The following is a 20,639-nucleotide window of genomic DNA, read 5'->3' on the forward strand; positions in this document are numbered from 1 at the left end:
AGTATTTTTAAATTGATTGTCAATACAGACCACGTGGGTGACCAGATAATATAGATTAGCAATCTTTATTTTAGTTGAGCCACATGGTGATCACTTTAAAAGTTTATGTTTTTCAGATCACAGAGTGGTGTCACTCACGTATATTGCAATTTTTGTTGTACTTTCCACAGTTAAAAATCTTCCAAAAATTAAAAAGAAGTGAGGCACAGGTAACAATCGTTAAATCCCAAAAATAATAAAATAGGAACTTGACAGGTTGCAGGCTAATTTATTATATACGCCTTGCATATTTTTTAAAAATATGTCAGTGGCAGACAGGTACTTACAATAAAGTGGTACTGCCTACCTAACATCTTCTAGACAGTTATTTTGTATTTTTTTATTCCTCTGTGGACACAAGCATGTGCATTTTTTAAACTGATTGAATTCTAATAAATTCCATTTGTAAATCTATGCTTGATTAATTCAGCACTAACCAGATATGTCTCTTAATAGCCTAGATTTTAATTGAAAGAAAAACTGCTAACTGATATTATTTATTAATCATTCATTAACAAGCATTTCTTTTGTTGTTGATTTTTGCTTGTTCTTGTTGAAGATTTATGTCGGACACCAGACTTCCCTTCCTTCTAACATTTTGTAAACCTCCACCATTTCCGGCCTCAAATAGGCGTTATCGTGGACGCACAAAATCCCAATGTCAATTAACCCCTTAAAACAGGAATCGTAACCCCCTACTAAGGGGTCCTTCAACGTCATCACATCACCTTCAAAATAATCAAACGCCTCTTTCAAATATACAATCTTAGATCCAACTTTCACCGCAGCTTTTCGTGCAGTGGCCAACTCGAACAGGACAACCCCGAAGCTGTAAACATCAACTTTAGTGGAAAACTTCTTATGGCGCAGGAATTCTGCGGGCAAGTAGGCAACGGTGCCATGGACTTTGCTAACTTTGGTGTAGTCTCCATTCGGGCCCTCTCTGGCAAGGCCGAAGTCCCCAATTAGAGGCATATCGTGAAGGTCTAAGAGGATGTTGGCTGACTTTATGTCGGCGTGTACTAGTCCCTTTTCTCCTGATGTGTGCAAGAACTGCAAGCCTCTGAAAATAAACAATATTGTACAGATATGATCTAGTTACCTAAATGGGAATCTTACCTTGCAACTCCCAAGGCAATATCCAAACGCTTCGGCCACGTCAGTGCTTTGCCTGGATCAGTGACCCTCAAGCGCGAGTCCAAAGAACCGCCCGCCATATACTTATAAATAAGACAAGGCAAAGGTCCATCTATGCTGTACCTACGAACATAAAACACACATGTATAAAAAATAAAAATGCACCCACTTCATACGTACCCATAGACAGGCAAGATGTTGTCATGTCTGTAAGCATTGAGACATTGTAGTTCTACGATTGACTGCTTCATTTGAATATGGGCGTCTAGTCTTGGCTCTATTCGTTTTATTGCCACTTGTGTATTTTTCCATTTGCCTTTAAAAACAGTTCCAAAACCTCCTTTTCCCAATAAATTTCTGTTGTCCCAATGATTAGTTGCTTCCAGTAGATTAGCATAAGAAATTTGAGGAATTGATCCTGCAGATATACTTACAATCGATGCGTCCGAAGGAGTTGCGTACTTGAAGGATTGATTCTGCAACTAAATAAGTAATTGTTGATTTTGTTAGTTCAAATTGGTTAGTAATGTAATACAAAAATTGATTATGCATACTTACTTGTGGTGATATATTATTGTTATCCGTTGTCTTCCCATCGTTGGCCAAAAACTTCAAATTTGAAGGTTTTTTCACATTGCTATTGAAATTCATTGAATTTACCTCAGGCTTTTTGATATTGATAATATTCCTAGCGCATTTAACAATTTTAGAATGGTAAATTGGATCAACAAAATGTTTAATTATGACCATTCCTTCATAATTCTTCATCCTATATAAAAGCTCAAATAATTCCAGTACCGTGTGGTTTTTATTGCCCCAGTTGGTCAATAGATAATCTGTAGGTTTGTCACTTTTTTTAATTATCTAAAATAATAATAATAATTAGTACCAAAAAAATATATATAAATTTGTAAATACATACGTTAATTGTACGCAAATCATATTGCATATGTACTGTAGCCAGTTCTTCCCATCTATCTTGTTCATCCAAAATTTTACAAAGTTGCATACGTTCAACATAAGGCATATTATAGATATACATTTTAATATTGTTGTTTAAAGAAACACTTGATAATTCTCGACCCTCTGGTTCACAGGAGATTCATTATCACATCCTAATAGTCCTCGCTTTTATACACAAACAGGTAATATTAATCCGGATTATGGTGGTAGTTTGCACACTTCTTATTATTCATAAAATAGAAATTGTAATCTCATTCTTAAGATTAGAATTAAGATCTTTTAATTTAGTTTTCCAAATTGATCAATCAGGTATAATATAGTATTAAATTTTTGTAAAATTCACTTTTATATCTTAAGAAAATAAATAAAAAATTATTAATGAAATTTTTTAATAAATAATTTATTTATCTATTAAGTATCAGAGATTATAAAAATCGCTAGTCTATGTTTTTGCATGTCAATAAGTACCCAAGTTCATTGGTGCACATCCGAGGATCCAGGAAGTGAACACGCTAAAATTCGATAAGCTATTAACTTGTTTTATTTGTAATTTAAAGAAACCGTTGATTTTACGTCTAAATAAAATGAATTTTTAGTTTAGGGAATATTTTTATTAGGAATTATTACAAATGACAATCATGAGAAGGTTTCTTATTGAAAATAATATATATTTTGTATAGATAACTATGATCTGCAGATTCTATAAATAATTATGTCATTTCAATAAATTAACATGTTACATAATATAGTATTATGACATGCAATTGTGAAAAATTTATTCTATATATTTATGACATTGGATATGGATTTGAAAATCAAAAGTTTTACCTAATAAATTGTTGTTTGAATAAATGTATTGTATTTATCACATGCATATTAAGATATTTATAGTGATATGTCTAAAGTAATAAAATAATTAATTTTAATTTGAAATTATATATCATTGAAAACTTAAAAATAGTGTAAAAAAGTGTACCATCTTAACGTTGTAAAATAAAATATTGTGAATCAAAAATTGATTAATATTTAAAACTCAATTATAAAATATATTTGTTCAAATTTTTTATGCATTATATTTTTAGATTTATTATTTTCTTAAAGGCACAGGAACATTCTGGTACTTCCAATTACACCACTTTAGATAAATAAAATCCCAATGTCAAAACCATCTGGTAATGTTAACCTAAAAACCAAGTAAGTTCCGTTTTTAAAGTCGGTGTTTGTATATCATCTGACTAAAACTCTCAATTATATGTGGTTATAAGCCAATTCCATAAATTTCTCATCTCAAATTGGAACCATTGAACTTTGCACTGTTCAGTCGCCATTCTAACCTCTAATAATGACTTTTAAGAATGAAAAAATATTAGTCCTATATGGTTCACAAACTGGCAATGCTCAAGACATTGCCGAACGAATCTGGCGTGAATCGAAACGATTTTACTTTGCCTGTTCAGTCAAGTCCATGGATGAATATAATGTTTTAGAACTTGTGAATGAGACATGTGTTGTGTTCGTTTGTGCTACCACTGGTCAAGGTGAGGAACCAGATAACATGAAAGGATTCTGGAAGTTTTTGCTGAGAAGAAATTTACCTAGTGATTCACTGATAAATATGAGGTAGACATAAAAATTGTCCTAGATTCAATAAATGACAAATAATTAATGTTTTAGGTTTGCGGTCCTGGGTTTGGGGGATTCTAGCTATACAAAATTTAATTTTGTAGCAAAGAGGCTGTACAAAAGGATCATTCAATTGGGTGGTGACCCTATTATGTCCGCAGGCTTGGGTGATGATCAACATGATTTGGGGTATGATGCTGTTGCTGATCCTTGGATTTCACAATTGTGGGATAAGCTTTTACAAATTTATCCTTTACCTAAAACAGTTCAACCTTTAGAAAAAGCTTTAACAATTGTTCCTAGGTTTGTAATTCGTTTTTAAAATTAATATTAAAAGATTTTTATATAATAAATAATAATATGATTCAATGGTTTTAGATGGAATGTACAATCCAAATTACTGGATGTACAGTCTGTTAATAAGACCCAGTCTATGTATTACTCAACTAGGAAATCAACAGATTTTAATGTAACTTTAATTGAAAACAAAAGATGTACAACACCAGATCACTTTCAGGTAGTTTCATTATCATTTAAATGATTATTTATAATGGAATTAAAGTTCTAAAATTGGCGTTTTACTTAAATTTTAATGTAAAATTAAAGCAGGATGTATTATTTTAGGACGTCCGTTTGTTAAAATTTAAAACATCGGGTCAAAAATACTCGCCTGGTGACCTTATAGTTCTAAGACCTAAAAATTTTGAATGGCAGATAGATGAATTTAAGGATGTACTCCAATCAAATGGAGTAAATATACCTCCAGAGACTGTGTTCACAATAACTCAAAACGAACCGGACATTCCCGTTCCTGATGTCCTTAGATATGAGGTGACGTTTCAACAATTGTGCGAGGAATATTGGGATTTGATGGCCATACCCAGAAGATATGTGTTTAGCATTTTAGGTCAAATTACTGACAGTGAGTTGGAGAGAGAGAAATGCTTGGAATTCACCACAGCAGAGGGACAAAATGATTTATATTCATATACAAACAGACCAAGAAGAAATATTGTTGAAGTATTGAGAGATTTCCCACATGCCACAAAGAACTTAACCAAAGAAATGCTTTTTGAACTGTTGGCTCCAATTAAACCAAGAGAATTTTCCATTGCAAGCAGTTGGAAGGCACACCAAAACGAGATACACGTATTATTGGCGGTAGTAAAGTACAAAACTAAGTTAGTGAAGGAAAGGTTTGGATTGTGTTCAAATTATTTGGCTGAACTTAAACCTGGGGATTCTATTACAGCTTGGATTAAACATGGTAGTTTTAAATTTCCTAGTGCAGTATGTATTATTATGTAAACAGTTGACAAGGTAAAGAACTAATGAGGCTGTTTTAGGATGAAGCTGTCATTTTGGTTGGGCCTGGTACTGGAGTGGCACCATTTAGGAACTACATATTCGACAAGTATGCTGATAATTTAGCAACATCTGAAAATACAATACTATTTTTTGGATGCAGAAATAAAGACAAGGATTTTTTGTGTAGCGAAGATTTTCAGAAACTTCATGATCAAAAAATTATTAATTTGATATGTGCCTTTTCTAGAGATCAGGACTATAAAATGTAAGAATTTTACTAATTGTTTAATAGATAATTATATTTCAAATTTTAGATATGTCCAAGACCAAATTCTCAACAATAGTGACTTAATAGACAAATCGTTGAAATCAGGTGCTTACGTGTTTGTTGCCGGCAACGCAAAGCAAATGCCGCAAGCTGTACGGCGGTCTTTTGTTGAAGTGTTGATTAAAAATGGCATGACAGAGGATGACGCCAATAATTTTATAGAAAAAATGGAGAAAACCAATAGATATCAAACGGAATGCTGGTCATAACGTTTACGCAAAATTGTTAATATTGTTATTAAGTTTTGTATGTTTATGTAAATACCAGTTATTTATTTTACAATAAAATGTGTTTTATTTGCCGGTTAAAAATTAATAAATAAAAAAATTTTGGATAAAAGTTAATAAAAAATTAAAAAGGTATTTGAAAAACGAATGCCCTGTATAGTATTTAAGCTTTTAAATATTTTTTGATGGCTTGCCTCATTGGTTGCCCTGAAATCACATTTTTAAACGTTGCCGGTGTAATTTAAGTACTTCCTGTATATTTAATGTTTGTAAACCATTAAATTAATCAAATCTGATGTGCCCCGTACAAGCCTTTGTTATTTAAATATATAAATGAATAAAATGCGCTATCAAAATATAAAGATAAACATAAAAATGTCAATTTTATTGGTATTGGTAAATGGCAACAATGCACGGTTTTGAAGTGTCCTTGTGTTTACTATCGGCAAGTTCTTTGTTGTTATTACGTCATATTAAAAGTTAAGTTGTTGTGGTCAATTGAAAATTGCGGCTAACCTTGCAAGTGTAAATCTGTTGTGCAATTAATCTCATAATACGATATCAAAATGCCATTCTTGTCAGAACCGTGCGACCGTTCGAACGATAATGAATGTATTCCAAATGTTTAACTGGATTGTTGAAAAAACTCTTCCATCTCTTGATGGTGCTAGTGAAAATGTACGGTAGCGGATCGTCCGTTGATTCGAGCGACGCCGGTTACAGTTTTCGATCGTTTAAATTTGAGGAAATTGTGCCCAGCCAAAAGAAACATGTGCCACATCCAAGAAGTGGTCATCGAATTGGTGCAGATTCCTCCAACTTCTACAGCTTCGGTGGATACAATCCCACAATCACCAACAGCGACAATCTAGATGCTGAGGATGACGGTTTCCTTGTGTGGTCCTATCCACTGTTCCAGGAGTTGTGGAAGTTCAATTATGCTTCTAGACAGTGGACCAAATTTAAGATCTCCGAGACATTGCCATTGGAACTTGCTTCCAATGCACTCCTGCTTCACAAGAATTACTTGATGGTATATATATGTGTAAGCTAAGTAGCATGTAATTTTAGTTTTTTAAATTGCCTTAAATGCCTATTAAAATGTTATTAACAACAAAAAAATTCTAATGAAAGATAATAAATACAACTTATTAAAAAGTACATTGTTCATAACAATAAATAAGTCGTTTAACATTAAATTAATCATTTTCTTTCATATTCCACAAATATTATTTATTTACTCTTTGTATGTACTTATAACGATAAGATAAACATACAAAGACAGTTCAAAATTAATACAAATATTAAAAATATGTAAGTACTTATTTCACATTTTTTGATGTAATTTATAATAATTACTTATTATTATTATTAAATTTCATTATTTTCAACTATGTATGAACAGAATTATCATTATTATATTATGAACAGTGTATTTTTTAATATCTTCACCCTTTTTCTAATAGACTAATACAATTTTATTTTCATCATTTTATTCACATTCATAATTAATTAACCATATGTCCATATCAACCTTTTATTAACGAGAAACGTTTCTTAATTAATTGTTTATCTTGTTAAATTCAAATTTTAAGTACCACTAATATCTTTTGTCTATAAAAATGAGTTTTTCGAATATCACCTTCGCTTTCTCCATCAATAAATACACGATCACTAAAGATCAACCCCAAGGTCAGTTTGTGAAACACTTTAGGATTCGCCGAGTCGAAAATGGAATGACTCCTCTGCGTGAAATTTGGGTCTACATGACCTTGTCGTGCTTACAGCATGCACATTTTATAATTTAAATAACAATCATTACAAAATGCGTTTTAGTTTATTGCCCACTAACAGCCCCATTGTTCTTCGTTGAGCATTTTGAAATATTTAACTCGTGTTAATATGCGTTTTAATTAGTTGTTATCCGTGTCGGTTTTTCCTTTTAAAATATTCATTTCTGTAATGAAGAAATTGCTTTTGCACAAGTTCGTACGGGGAAGTTTGCAATAGTTACTTGGTAGATTTGTTTTTTGAAGAGTTGTAAATTTATGAATTATGTAATTAATTGTATATTTTAATTAATAACTTAATTGGGTTGTTCATGGATGAACATTTTGCTTACACTTACTACATAAAATAAATTTCAATGGCTTCATTTATTTAATTTTATCTAAATTTTGTTTATGGGGTGATTTAGAAAAAATTTCCCTGTACAGCAAAACCGTAAAACAAACAAAAAAAAATAATTTATACGTTTATACATTGTATTTTAATTTTTAAAAATAATATTTTAAATATATATTTTAATATTCAATCTAAAATTGTTGATAATTGACTTTGCCTTTTAATTGAGGCAGTCTTTTATCTTGAATTAAATTATTATTTTATTAACACATTAATGTGTGTATAAAAATAATACGTTTTGTTTTTGCAGATAATTCATTTGTTATTATTTTTTATACATATTTGTTATTTATTTTAGATATATTTGACTTTAATATTAAATTAAATGAATTTTTGATTACAAGAATACAGTCATATACAGAATAGGTACTGGTTTGAAAATTTCAAATCAAAATTTAATTTCCTGTATAACCGGAAATGACATCAACTTCAAAGAACACCCTGTATATTTTTGAATTTTTAAATTCTATGTGTAATTGTAAATAAAATGGCCTATCATATCCTATATAAAAACCTAATATTCTTTGAATTATTATAATTTTTTTCAATAATTTTGACATTGGTCTAATTAAAATGTTTGTAAAGTCATTAATTTTGATACTGGAGAGTTCATTTTTGGTATACACGTTAACTAAGAACTGTCTTATAAGGAATCATTATTAGTACTTCGATATTTTATACAGGGTGTTCGTTATTTACGTTTAAATTTGTGCTTCTTATATCATTAATAATTTTGTTATTTTCAATGAAACATTATCTTTTAACATAATTATTATACATTATTTACAGAAAATGAAAATAAATTTTCGATTTCTCCATAAAATTATTTTATCTAAAATTCGTTGGTTTTGATTTTACGACTTGATGTTCTTGTCTTGTTTTGCAAATTTCAAAACCACTAATCAGTTGAAATACATTAATTATCATATCGTTTAGTTGTGGTTGCAATAAATCTGTCTATAATTTATCGGTGCAAAAACCACAATTTTCATTTATATTCATGTCTTCAAGAAAAACTTATGTGGAAACTTAAAGAATGTACTGTTAATAGAAACAAATATTTTCAAATATTATTTTAATTAATTAATCAGTTAATCAAATCAAATTAATCTTTGATTATATTTACATGTTCCAGTCCATTTTATTCATCTAATATATAATAATTTGACTTAATAATATTCAATTTACATTTTGTTCCACTCATTACTTTGCTGATATTATTAGTAATAGCTATCGATGTATATTGTGAAATACTAAATAGAAGACTGATCTAACGCGTGCAAGTAGTTTGAGCACTAAAAGATAACTTTAATATACAGATAATTAATATCTAATAATATTAAATGATTTTATTTTAATAAAATTTAAAGGCAATTTAAGACTATACATCAAAAATATTATAAATCAACACAATATTTAGCGGAATTCCTCTAGCACAAAGGTGATTAGCACATCGAACATAAATAAATTCAGTCATGGTCATAATTGTTACCTCATCTGATCTTAAAATACGTTGTCCCAATCACGCATTTGCGTTAGTCACCTTCGTTTTAATTAATTATATATCAACCTGGGTTCAAAATTGCGTTAATTTTATATACACATTGTGTTGAAATATTTTTATGTAAATGGCACTGGATTTTTACACCGTATAGTGAATGCATGTTGTTAATGTCAACGTCTGGAACATATAAATGGATGTTAAAAATGTTGCCAAGCCTCTGATTTCAAAATGTGCACAATAATTATTCAGTTGTTCCAATGCACCTGCCTTTCACATGTTTTATTCATTTATTATAAAGTAATGTTATTATAGGTTTATGGAGGTACAGGCTCTCCCTTTGGATTTCGATGTAGTAACCAGTTGTACGTGTGTCGGGTGACCGAAGAAAATGATCCGATGGTGGAAATCCAGACTTCCGGACAATTACCTCTTCCCCTTTACGGACAAGCTCTGGTCCATCATAATGACTATTTGTATACGATTGGCGGAACCACCGGTCTGTCATATTCTTGCAATATCCACAGGTATTCTATTAAACAGCTGGCAAGTTAAACGATGTGAATTATCTTTGCTTTAGGTTAAACATGAAAACAACTACTTGGGAAATAGTATACATTTGCAGTGGTAAGGGAGACTATGAGCCTGAAGGTCGTTACAGGCACGAAGTTAGTTTTGACGGAAAACAAATCTATGTACTCGGCGGTGGTACCGCGGATTTAGCATACGATCTGCAATACGTGCCCGCCTTTAATCTGGAGAAAAAAATATGGAATAAACTGTCAACTTTCAGAGACAGAAACAAAGGTAATTATTTCCGAAACAACGGTAACATTTCCTTAAAATTTTTGTTTTTTAGGTTACCCAGCACCAAGGAGATGTCACGGTGCCGTCCAAATTGACACAGACACAGGAGTCCAAGTGTTTATAACTGGTGGACATGATGGTGAAAATGTTTTTAATGACTTATGGAAATTGGATCTCAAAACTATGCAGTGGACTTGCTTTGATTTTTGCCAATTGCCCATAAGTACTTACTTTCACGATGCTGCAGTATCCCCTGAGGGTAAACTGTATGTGTTTGGGGGCATAAATAGTATTGACGACGAAGTAGTGAGGAGCAATACCATTTATTCCACCTGGTTGTGTATACCAAAGTTGAGCGAGATGTGCTGGGAGGCTGTTCTGCATTATAGTCCGCATATTGTAAATTGTAAAAGTGATGATCTTATTAATATAGGATTACCTAGACATTTTGTACAACGGCTGGGTAAAAAGTAAGGAGTGATTGATGATTGGACTGTATTATTACCTAGGCATTTTGTACACAGGCTAGGTATGAATGAATGATTGAAATTATATGTTTTGTTGTCTTGAGCAATAATAACTTTATTACATGTTTGTGTTTTTATTTCACGTATCTATAATAATCGATGTTTTTATGTATTTTACATACAACATTTTTAACCTAACTTGACTTAGGTAAATGTAAAATATATTCTTTTAAATTTCCGAAAACAAACTAATGATTAATTAAATACTTAGACATTTTAAAACTTTATTTTGGTCTGAAGGCTGGTAAATGACTTAATATACTGTTAAATTGCTTTAGGAAGATTTGGAGTAGATTTCAAATTGACCATGAAGATTGGTTACCCAGTATAATCATAATAAATTTTAAGTAAAATGAAGCATTTTTAAAAAATATAGATATTGTCGAAATTATCATCCCAGAATAGAATGGAAATAATGATTTTAATACAACACAGAGGAAATTATTTAAGCTATTTATTTGAATATGTATTATATATAACAAAAATCTCTCCACAAAATATTATTTATTAAATATTTTGTGTCGATGGTTTTGTAATTTTTGAAATCACAATTATTTTGTCCTTCAGATGAACTTGAAATATCTTTCAATCTAACATTTATTTGAATTCATACTAAAATTGTCTATAATTTGTATTAATAAAAAATCATGTTTTTTTGTATTTTTTACAAAATTTGTAGGATCCTGTACGCAACAGTGTGTATATTTGGTAACTCAACTTTCTGGGTTCCAAGACGATTTTGGTGTGCCCGTTTTCATTTACTACGTTCGGCACTTATCGAGTTTTGATTCGGGACGTGTGTTTTGGACCAATATTCTGCAAATAGATCACAGTATAGAGTTGATTTAGCTCCTAATGACCACATTGAGAGTGACAAGACCTCTTTGGAAACTGTGTTGATCTTCTTGGAGAGGATCTAAATTTTACTTGAAATGAAAAGCTAAAAATTGCGTTATATAGGCCACTTTGTATACATTGTGGCCTATATAAAAAACTACATGCCATGACTATCGGGTTTCGATTCGGAAACCGAAAGTTCGAATTGTAGTTAATGAAAATAATCACTCCCCACACAGTTGGTTTGCCAAATGACCACTGATCCGCAATTGTGCCACCGACAGTCATTCAAGTCAAGTGATTAAGCGAAACGGTCAAAAATGGTTTACTTATACGACGGTGGAATCTATGGCATTAAAGGAAGGGACCACGAAAATGCATTACAACAGGATACCGGTATATTCCCAGGCGCTCATCATAACACAAAAGTTTTCAATATAGGAAGAAATCCTGTTTACTGCATCTTGAGATATGGCACAAAAATTTCATGGATTGGAAACGTTACGAGCGCCGTGGTTGAGCCCGGTGAAACGAAAGTCCTTTCTAATGGAGGACGTCCCTACTATGTAACTGGATTGAAGATGCAAAACGACACTGATCAACGAGTCATCGTGTGTGCTCATTATGAATATGGCGGCGGCGGCTATTCACCAGGTGGTTTCGAGTTCGATTTAAACATTAACAACGTTCTGAGGGAACTGGTTTCCACCGGGATCAAGTATGTACCATACGTGGGAGCTGGATTATCGTTCCTGGTGAAAACGTTTTGGCCTGAACAGAAGAAAAGCGTTTGGGAACAAGTAAAGGATCAGGTCAGTGTGCTTGTCGACAAAAAAATTCAAGACGCCATTGATGCACTGTTGGCTGGTGATATTTCTCAGTACAAGTCCAGAATTGAAACCGTCGTTGAAGAGATAGAATCCAAGAATGGTGCACCTGTGCATTATATGAATATTGCCCAGGACTTAATCGGATTTGAGAACAAATTTATTTTCTCAAAATCCCATCCAGATTACAAGAAAATCAATTACAACTTGTTGCCCATGTATTCCCACGTCATTCATATGAAACTGATGTATTACCTCATTGGCGTGGACCAGAAGGACAAAATTGGCTTATCTACTGAAAATGTAGAAGACATAAAAAAATATGCTGATAAATTGTTAAATCACAGCGAAAATGGAGCCTTTGCCTACGTCAAAAAGGTGTACAAAGAGCAAGTCGATAATTGCTACGATACTGTGGATGTGAGAGGCTTCTATAACAGCATGATGTCGACTAGATCTTATGTAGCTGTAAATGGACTTGAATATATTCCAATTTGGGATTTCATGCTAAAAAATCCCTCCGTCAAAGAACCCAAAATTTACAATGACGCCATCTCATACTCCATATATCATGGGAGACAAACATCTGATCTCGCAAGAGTAGCTTCACCTGAAGAGCAGGCTGAACCTTTGACTCCAAGACTTATTGATGGAAAAAGAAACAAAATCAAAAGTGTTGTCGTTTATATTTGGCGCATCAACAGTGGACAAGGTCAACCAAAAATTGGTGGTTTGAAGGTGAACTTCGAAGATGGCAAGGAATACATGATGGGCCGGTCCAATAGCGAAAACAGAACTATTGAATGGAAGAATGCTAAACTGGTAAAACTATCCGTTTGGGGATATGGAGCTTTAGATCTTCTTACGTTCAAGTTTAGTGATGGAAGGGAAGAAACTGTGGGTACTAATGATAATTCGAGGGGTGAAGTCACTCATTTTGAGTTGGAAAAACATCACATTGTAGGAATGGTTCTCGCTAATGATTTTTCTAGCACTGCAGGTCAAGCTAACAACATTGCTGTCTCTTATCAATTAACTGTTGATTGAATTTTTTGAATTTTAATGTGTTGTATGTGAAAATGAATTTTATATCTACTATTTACTGTATTCTCTATTTAAAATATAATAAAACTTTTATTTTTACTTGTTTTTTTCTTTTAGTTTAAAGCAACACTTATACTTAACATTTAATTTTTGGGTAATTTAAACCTAAATTAAAACTCGATTGCCAATATACAATACATGCCATATTTTCATTTATAGTAATGATTCATTCTCTTAATTATATTTTATTTATTCAACATTAAATAAAACTTAAATTTCCTGTAATTTATCAACATTATTCTTTGTACAGTTTAAGTAAATAGCTATGATTGAATAGATGCCTCAAATTTTAATATGTTAATGCAATAAATTATTAAATTAGTCATCTGTTATTTTATTAACTTCAAATGTAATTAGATTAGTTTGTATTTCTTTATTTTGATTAGAATAATTTGTATTTGTGATCCATCTAATCAGTGTTCGTTGGTCATACTTTTGCTACTTGAGATTGAAAGGTCTTGCCTTCTCTTATGTTATTTTTTTGCTCATAAATATCTTAAAAAACAACTATTATCTTATTTTTATTTGTGGTTGCAGTATCTTTATTCTTGTGGACAGTTATTTTGGTGCATTTTACACTTGGCAACAGTATCTATCGATAGAAAATCTTGTTTTTGCACTATTCGTATGGTATATAAGCTGCTATTCCCAGTTGTTTAAGCGACAGTTACTCAAAAGCAGTCAACAGAAACAGTCAAAATGGTTTACTTATACGATGGAGGAATCTACGGAATTAAAGGTGGAGACCATGTGAATGTATTGGAACAAGACTCGGGCATATTCCCAGGTGCTCACAGTAACTCGAAAATTTTTAACGTAGGAAGAGATCCTGTTTACTGTATCTTGAGATATGGCACAAAAATTTCATGGATTGGAAACATCACTAGTGCCGTGGTTCAGCCTGGAGAGACAAAAATCTTGTCGAATGGTGGACGTCCCTACTACGTAACTGGTGTGAAGATGCAAAACGACACTAATCAACGGGTAATTGCTAGTGCTCATTATCAAAATGGTGGCGGCGGTTATTCACCAGGAGGATTCGAATTCGATTTAAGCATTAATAATGTTCTGAGGGAATTGGTCGCCACTGGAATCAAGTACGTACCATATGTGGGGGCTGGATTGTCATTCCTGGTGAAAACATTTTGGCCTGAGCATAAGAAAAGCGTCTGGGAACAAGTTAGGGATAATGTCAGCATACTTGTTGACCAAAAAATTCTAGACGCCATAAATGCCTTGTTGTCTGGTGATATTTCACAGTACAAGTCCAGAATTCAAACTGTTGTTGAGGAGATAGCATCCAAGGGGAATGCGTCTGTACATTACATGAATATTGCTCAAGATTTAATCGGATTTGAGAACAAATTTATTTTCTCTCAATCCCATCCCGATTATAAAAAAATCAACTACAGCTTGTTGCCCATGTATTCCTACGTGATTCATATGAAACTGTTGTTTTACCTGATTGGAGTGGATCAGAGAGACAAGATTGGCCTATCAAATGAAAATGTAGAAGATATCAAGAAATATGCTAACAAATTGTTAAATGACAGCGACAATGGAGCCTTCGCCTACATCAAGAAGGTGTACAAAGAACAAGTGGACAATTGCTACAATACTGTCGATGTAAGAGGTTTCTATAACAGCATGATGTCAACCAGATGTTATATAGCTGTAAATGGACTTGAATATATTCCAATTTGGGACTTCATGTTGAAAAATCCCGCCGCCAAGGATCCTAAAATCTATAACGACGCCATCTCATACTCCATATATCACGGAAGACAAACAGCAGATCTCGTAAGAGTAGCTTCACCAGAGATCCAGACTGAACCTTTGACTCCAAGACTTATCGATGGAAAACGAAACAAAATCAAAAGTGTTGTCGTTTATATTTGGCGCATTAATAGTGGACAAGGTCAACCAAAAATTGGTGGTTTGAAGGTGATTTTCGAAGATGGCAAGGAATATATGATGGGACAATACAACAACGAAAACAAAACTATTGAATGGAAGAATGCTAAACTGGTAAAACTATCGGTTTGGGGATATGGAGCTTTGGACATGCTTACATTCAAGTTTAGCGACGGAAGAGAAGAGACTGTGGGTACCAATTATGATTCGAGGGGTGAAGTCACTCATTTTGAGTTGGAAAAACATCACATTGTCGGATTTGTACTGGCCAATGACTTTTCTAGCACTGGTGGTCAAGCTAACAATATTGCTGTATCTTATCAATTGAATTATGATTGAAAATTTTGAATTTTATATAAACTATTCGCCGTACTTCAGTTCACAATATAATAAAACGTTTTATTATTATATGTAATTTTATTTTTTTTTTCGATAATAATAATAATAATGATAACAAACAATAATAACAATAATAATAATAATAATAATAATAATAACAAACAATAATAAGGTGATTTGTGGTGATCCTTACGTATGTAATTGATGAATTCTTCACGACAAAATTCACCCACTTGCATACCATACATTGCAGCATGGAAAATTACTAAAACAAGTGCTAATCACTTTATTTCACACCAAAAGTAATTAAAATTATAAGTAAACGATAAATGAATAATATGACGTGATTTAGAAACATCCTAATTAAATTCTTGATCATCAATCGCTGTTAGGTTTCCCCCAATATTTTGTGATAAGTATTTAATTAAATTAATTTTAATTACAAGTAAATTTTAAATAATAATTAGTTACGCGTAAATTTAAGTATTTTGTACTACGTTAGAACATATTTGTTTGTACTTTATTTATCTTTAAATTAATGTACATATAAATATAATAAAATTGGACGTATAAAAAAGTATTTATAATCTAACTAGCGTTCGTTGGTCTTGATTTTGCTACTTGAGGTTGAAAGGTCTCTTCTTCTTTTATGATTTTTTATCCATAAATAACTTAAAAGACAATTATTATCTTATTTTCATTTGTGGTTGTAGTATTTTTATTCTTGTAGTCAATTGTTTGGATGCATTTTAAATATCTATCGACAAGAACTCATGTTTTTGCATTATTTGCGAGATATATAAGGTCCGATTCGCGGTCGTTTCTGCGACAGTTACTCAAAAGTCGTCAAGATGGTTTACTTATTCGATGGTGGAATCTATGGAATTAAAGGTGGTGACCATGTGAATGTATTGGAACAAGACAATGGCATATTCCCAGGCTCTCATCTAAACGCTAAAGTTTATAACGTAGGTAGAAATCCTATTTACTGTATCTTGAGATATGGCACGAAAATATCATGGAATGGAAACATCACGAGTGCCGTGGTTCAGCCCGGGGACACGAAAGTTTTGTCGAATGGAGGACGTCCCTACTACGTAACTGGACTGAAGATGCAAAACGACACTAATCAGCGGGTAATTGCTAGTGCTCATTATGAAAATGGTGGCGGCGGTTTTTCACCAGGAGGTTTCGAATTCGATTTGAGCATCAATAATGTTATGAAGGAACTGGTTGCCACGGGAATCAAGTACGTACCATACGTAGGAACAGGATTGTCGTTCCTGGTGAAATTATTCTGGCCTGAGGAGAAGAAAAATATCTGGGAACAAATCAGAGATAAGGTCAGCGTGCTTGTTGACCAAAAAATTCTAGACGCCATTAATGCGTTGTTGTCTGGTGATATAGCACAGTATAAGTCCAGAATTCAAACTGTTGTTGAGGAGATAAAATCCAAGGAGGGTGCTTCTGTACATTATATGAATATTGCTCAAGATTTAATCGGATTTGAGAACAAATTTATTTTCACTGAATCCCATCCCGATTACAAGAAGATTAACTACAGCTTGTTGCCCATGTATTCCCACGTGATTCATATGAAACTCATGTTTTACCTGATTGGAGTGGACCAGAGTGACAAGATTGGCCTATCAAATCAAAATGTAGAAGACATCAAGAACTATGCTAACAAATTGCTAAATGACAATGCTAATGGAGCCTTTGCTTATATTAAAAAGGTGTACAAAGAACAAGTGGACAATTGCTACAATACTGTCGATGTGAGAGGTTTCTATAACAGCATGATGTCAACCAGATGTTATGTAGCTATAAATGGACTAGAATATGTTCCAATTTGGGACTTTATGTTAAAAAATCCCACCACCAAGGATCCTAAAATCTATAACGACGCCATCTCATACTCCATATATCACGGAAGACAAACGTCGGATCTTGTAAAAGTATCTTCACCAGAGGACCAGGCTGAACCTTTGACACCAAGGCTTATCGGTGGAAAACGAAACAAAATCAGAAGTGTTGTCGTTTATATTTGGCGCATTAACAGTGGAAAAGGTCAACCAAAAATTGGTGGTTTGAAGGTGATCTTCGAAGATGGCAAGGAATATATGATGGGTCAGTCCAATATCGAAAACAAAACTATTGAATGGAATAACGCTAAATTGGTAAAACTATCGGTTTGGGGTCTTGGAGCTTTGGACCTGATTACATTCAAGTTTAGCGACGGCAGAGAAGAAACTGTGGGTACCAATGATGATTCGAGGGGTGAAGTCACTCATTTTGAGTTGGAAAAACATCATATCGTCGGATTGGTGCTGGCCAATGACTTTTCTAGCACTGGTGGTCAAGCTAACAATATTGCTGTATCTTACCAATTGAATTATGATTGAAAATTTTGAATTTTATATAAACTATTCACCGTTCTTCAATTTGCAATATAATAAAACGTTTTATTATTATATGTAATTTTATTTTATTTGTGTGTAGCAAGAATTTCTTATTTTAATTAAAATCAAACTATAATTAATTTCAGTCTATAAAATATATGTTTTAAAATGTTCCTAATGTAAATTAGGTAGTTGATAATTTTTTTTGAATATTGTATTCACACCCACTAATTCATATAATTAATATATTTGTTTAACTGTATAAATTAATTTCAAGTAAATGTGATTTATAACACGTCATTCAATAAGTCTTGCTCATTTAATTTGTTTCAATAAAGTGAATTACTAAATTTTCATCATTAATTCGTTCCTTTTTCATTATTTAATAATTTTTTCAATTGCCTAGACAAATATATAAAATAATAATCATGGAGAAAATATAATTAAGCTTTTAAATTTTATTTTAATCATAATCAAGTCAAATTAAACAAATAATAATAATAATAATAATAATAATAATAATAATAGAAATATTTTAAGTTGTTTTAAATTATGATGCTAAAGAATTAGAAAAATATATATTTGTGTGTGTCCAATTAAACTGACATTTGATCTTAAAAAACGTTATTTATTAACTCATCATTAATACTATTAATTTAATGATTGAAATATTTGAATATGTTCTAAATTATTTTATAATTAACTGGTCGTATATCTCTATCAGTAATATTATATCGGGTTTTGATTTTGTCGCCTTAGGTTGAAAGGTCTCGTCCTGTTTTGTGATTTTTTTATATCATAAATAACTTAAAAAAACAATTCACTATCATATTTTGTCCGGTTGTGGTTGAGTATTTTTATTTTTGTGGGGAGTTGTTTGGGTGCATACTAAAATTGGCAACGTTTTGTATCGATAAGATGTTTTTGCACATTTTGTAAGAGGTATAAAAACCTGAGCCGGCGATTGTTTCTGTCACAGTTAGTGAAAAGTAGACAAGAAAGACATTCAAAATGGTATACTATTACGATAGTGGAATCCACGGACTTAAAGGAGGGGATTCTACGACTATATTGGAACAGGACTCAGGTCTATTCCCAACTCGTCATAGTGACTATGAAGTTTTTAATATAGGGAGGAGTCCAGTTTACTGTGCTTTGAAGTATGGCACAAAGATTGCATGGATTGGAAACATCACGACCGCCATTGTTAAGCCTGGTGAAAGAAAAATGGTGATGAATAATCATAAGCCTTACTATGTAACTGCACTGAAGTTACAAAACGACACTAGTAAGCGGGTTATCACATGTGCTCATTACGAAGGAGGTGGCAGCGACTATCCAGATGAAAAATTTGAATTCGATATGAATGTTAATAACGTTTTGAGGGAACTGGTTGCCGCAGGAATCAAGTATGTACCATATGTAGGATCTGGATTATCGTTCCTGGTGAAACTCTTTTGGCCTGAACAAAAGAAGAGCGTCTGGGAACAAGTCAGAGATCAGGTCACTTCGCTTGTCGACCAAAAAATTCTGGAGGCCATCAATGCGTTGTTGGCTGGTGATATTGCACAGTATAAGTCCAGAATACAAACCATCGTTGACGAGATAAAAGACAAGAAGGATGCGTCTGCACATTATATGAACATTGCCCAGGATTTGATCGGATTTGAGAACAAATTCATTTTCACAAAAACTCATCCCGATTACAAGAAAATCAACTACAGCTTATTGCCCATGTATTCCTACGTGATTCATATGAAACTCATGTTTTATCTCATTGGCTTGGATCAGAAGGATGAGATTCACCTAACCAAAGCAAATGTGGAAGACATAAAAAAATATGCTGACAAATTGTTAAATGACAAGGAAAATGGAGCCTTTGCCTACATAAAAAAAGTGTACAAAGAACAAGTCGACGAATGCTACGACACTGTTGACGTAAGAGGTTACTATAACAGCATGATGTTGACCAGAGCCTATGTGGCTGTGAATGGACTAGAATACATCCCAATTTGGGACTACATGTTGAAAAATCCCTCCGCCAAGGATCCTAAAATCTACAATGATGCCATCTCATACTCCGTATTCCATGGAAGGCAAACACCGAATCTCACAAGAGTAGCCACACCAGACGATCAAGAGGAACCTTTAACACCACGACTTATCAGTGGAAAACGCAACAAAATCAAAAGTGTTACCGTCTACGTTTGGCGCATCAACAGCGGACGTGGACCACCAAATATTGGTGGTTTGAAGGTGAACTTCGAAGATGGTAAGGAATATATGATGGGTAAATCAAACGACGAGAACAAAACTATTGAATGGAAGAACGCTAGATTGGAAAAATTATCCGTTTGGGGATGGGGAGCTTTGGACCAACTCACATTTAAGTTTAGCGATGGAAGGGAGGAATCATTTGGAACCAATGACAATTCGAGGAATCATGTCACTCATTTTGAGTTGAAGAAACATCACATCGTGGGAATGGTACTCACCACTGACTCTCCCAGCACTGGAGGTCAAGCTACCAATATTGCTGTCTCTTATCAATTGACTGTCGAATAAAAATTTT

General features: G+C 32.7%; 6 protein-coding genes across 8 annotated transcripts; 5 read left to right on the forward strand and 1 right to left on the reverse strand.

Moving 5' to 3' along the window:
• Positions 1 to 581: 581 nt before the first annotated feature.
• On the reverse strand, positions 582 to 2,940 carry LOC109599082 (serine/threonine-protein kinase pelle). The gene is made up of 5 exons (XM_049967697.1): positions 2,099 to 2,940; positions 1,735 to 2,040; positions 1,357 to 1,658; positions 1,159 to 1,299; positions 582 to 1,102 (listed from the first exon to the last, which is right to left on the reverse strand). The coding sequence occupies exons 1-5, from the start codon at positions 2,216 to 2,218 to the stop codon at positions 601 to 603; spliced, it is 1,371 nt and encodes a 456-aa protein (XP_049823654.1). The 5' UTR covers positions 2,219 to 2,940; the 3' UTR covers positions 582 to 600.
• Positions 2,941 to 3,265: 325 nt separating this feature from the next.
• Positions 3,266 to 5,685, forward strand: LOC109599074 (NADPH-dependent diflavin oxidoreductase 1). 2 transcript variants are annotated; one of them, XM_049967202.1, is made up of 7 exons: positions 3,266 to 3,333; positions 3,627 to 3,759; positions 3,814 to 4,065; positions 4,141 to 4,279; positions 4,387 to 5,052; positions 5,109 to 5,335; positions 5,385 to 5,685. In XM_049967202.1, the coding sequence occupies exons 2-7, from the start codon at positions 3,695 to 3,697 to the stop codon at positions 5,605 to 5,607; spliced, it is 1,572 nt and encodes a 523-aa protein (XP_049823159.1). In that variant the 5' UTR covers positions 3,266 to 3,333; positions 3,627 to 3,694; the 3' UTR covers positions 5,608 to 5,685. The 2 variants fall into 2 exon arrangements, with proteins under 2 accessions (XP_049823159.1, XP_019870573.2); XM_020015014.2 differs by lacking the exon at positions 3,266 to 3,333 and having other exon boundaries at positions 3,340 to 3,759.
• A 387-nt stretch (positions 5,686 to 6,072) lies between these two features.
• On the forward strand, positions 6,073 to 10,707 carry LOC109599070 (kelch domain-containing protein 10 homolog). 2 transcript variants are annotated; one of them, XM_020015007.2, is made up of 4 exons: positions 6,073 to 6,670; positions 9,626 to 9,837; positions 9,891 to 10,117; positions 10,170 to 10,707. In XM_020015007.2, the coding sequence occupies exons 1-4, from the start codon at positions 6,236 to 6,238 to the stop codon at positions 10,589 to 10,591; spliced, it is 1,296 nt and encodes a 431-aa protein (XP_019870566.1). In that variant the 5' UTR covers positions 6,073 to 6,235; the 3' UTR covers positions 10,592 to 10,707. The 2 variants fall into 2 exon arrangements, with proteins under 2 accessions (XP_019870566.1, XP_019870567.1); XM_020015008.2 differs by having other exon boundaries at positions 6,074 to 6,658.
• A 1,094-nt stretch (positions 10,708 to 11,801) lies between these two features.
• Positions 11,802 to 13,355, forward strand: LOC109599063 (uncharacterized). The gene has a single exon (XM_020015001.2). The coding sequence runs from the start codon at positions 11,802 to 11,804 to the stop codon at positions 13,353 to 13,355; it is 1,554 nt and encodes a 517-aa protein (XP_019870560.1).
• A 741-nt stretch (positions 13,356 to 14,096) lies between these two features.
• LOC109599064 (uncharacterized) lies at positions 14,097 to 18,141 on the forward strand. The gene is made up of 2 exons (XM_049967518.1): positions 14,097 to 14,996; positions 17,402 to 18,141. The coding sequence occupies exons 1-2, from the start codon at positions 14,112 to 14,114 to the stop codon at positions 18,068 to 18,070; spliced, it is 1,554 nt and encodes a 517-aa protein (XP_049823475.1). The 5' UTR covers positions 14,097 to 14,111; the 3' UTR covers positions 18,071 to 18,141.
• A 937-nt stretch (positions 18,142 to 19,078) lies between these two features.
• Positions 19,079 to 20,632, forward strand: LOC109599065 (uncharacterized). The gene has a single exon (XM_049967975.1). It carries the CDS (start codon positions 19,079 to 19,081, stop codon positions 20,630 to 20,632), a length of 1,554 nt encoding a protein of 517 aa, XP_049823932.1.
• The last annotated feature ends 7 nt before the right edge of the window (positions 20,633 to 20,639 follow it).

This window comes from Aethina tumida, chromosome 5 (genome assembly GCF_024364675.1).
Source record: "Aethina tumida isolate Nest 87 chromosome 5, icAetTumi1.1, whole genome shotgun sequence".
Classification (NCBI taxonomy): domain Eukaryota; kingdom Metazoa; phylum Arthropoda; class Insecta; order Coleoptera; family Nitidulidae; genus Aethina; species Aethina tumida.

Coding starts and splice junctions, on each gene's coding strand:
- LOC109599063 (XM_020015001.2), top strand. CDS start 11,802: ATGGTTTACTTATACGACGGTGGAATCTATGGCATTAAAGGAAGGGAC.
- LOC109599082 (XM_049967697.1), bottom strand. CDS start 2,218: ATGTATATCTATAATATGCCTTATGTTGAACGTATGCAACTTTGTAAA. Junction 1,659..1,734: donor ACAATAATATATCACCACAA/GTAAGTATGCAT, acceptor TTACTTATTTAG/TTGCAGAATCAATCCTTCAA. Junction 1,103..1,158: donor ATTGCCTTGGGAGTTGCAAG/GTAAGATTCCCA, acceptor GTTTATTTTCAG/AGGCTTGCAGTTCTTGCACA.
- LOC109599070 (XM_020015007.2), top strand. CDS start 6,236: ATGTATTCCAAATGTTTAACTGGATTGTTGAAAAAACTCTTCCATCTC. Junction 9,838..9,890: donor TATTCTTGCAATATCCACAG/GTATTCTATTAA, acceptor TCTTTGCTTTAG/GTTAAACATGAAAACAACTA. Junction 10,118..10,169: donor TTTCAGAGACAGAAACAAAG/GTAATTATTTCC, acceptor TTTGTTTTTTAG/GTTACCCAGCACCAAGGAGA.
- LOC109599074 (XM_020015014.2), top strand. CDS start 3,482: ATGACTTTTAAGAATGAAAAAATATTAGTCCTATATGGTTCACAAACT. Junction 4,280..4,386: donor CAACACCAGATCACTTTCAG/GTAGTTTCATTA, acceptor GTATTATTTTAG/GACGTCCGTTTGTTAAAATT. Junction 5,053..5,108: donor GTTTTAAATTTCCTAGTGCA/GTATGTATTATT, acceptor AGGCTGTTTTAG/GATGAAGCTGTCATTTTGGT.
- LOC109599064 (XM_049967518.1), top strand. CDS start 14,112: ATGGTTTACTTATACGATGGAGGAATCTACGGAATTAAAGGTGGAGAC. Junction 14,997..17,401: donor CCTTCGCCTACATCAAGAAG/GTGTACAAAGAA, acceptor TATATTAAAAAG/GTGTACAAAGAACAAGTGGA.
- LOC109599065 (XM_049967975.1), top strand. CDS start 19,079: ATGGTATACTATTACGATAGTGGAATCCACGGACTTAAAGGAGGGGAT.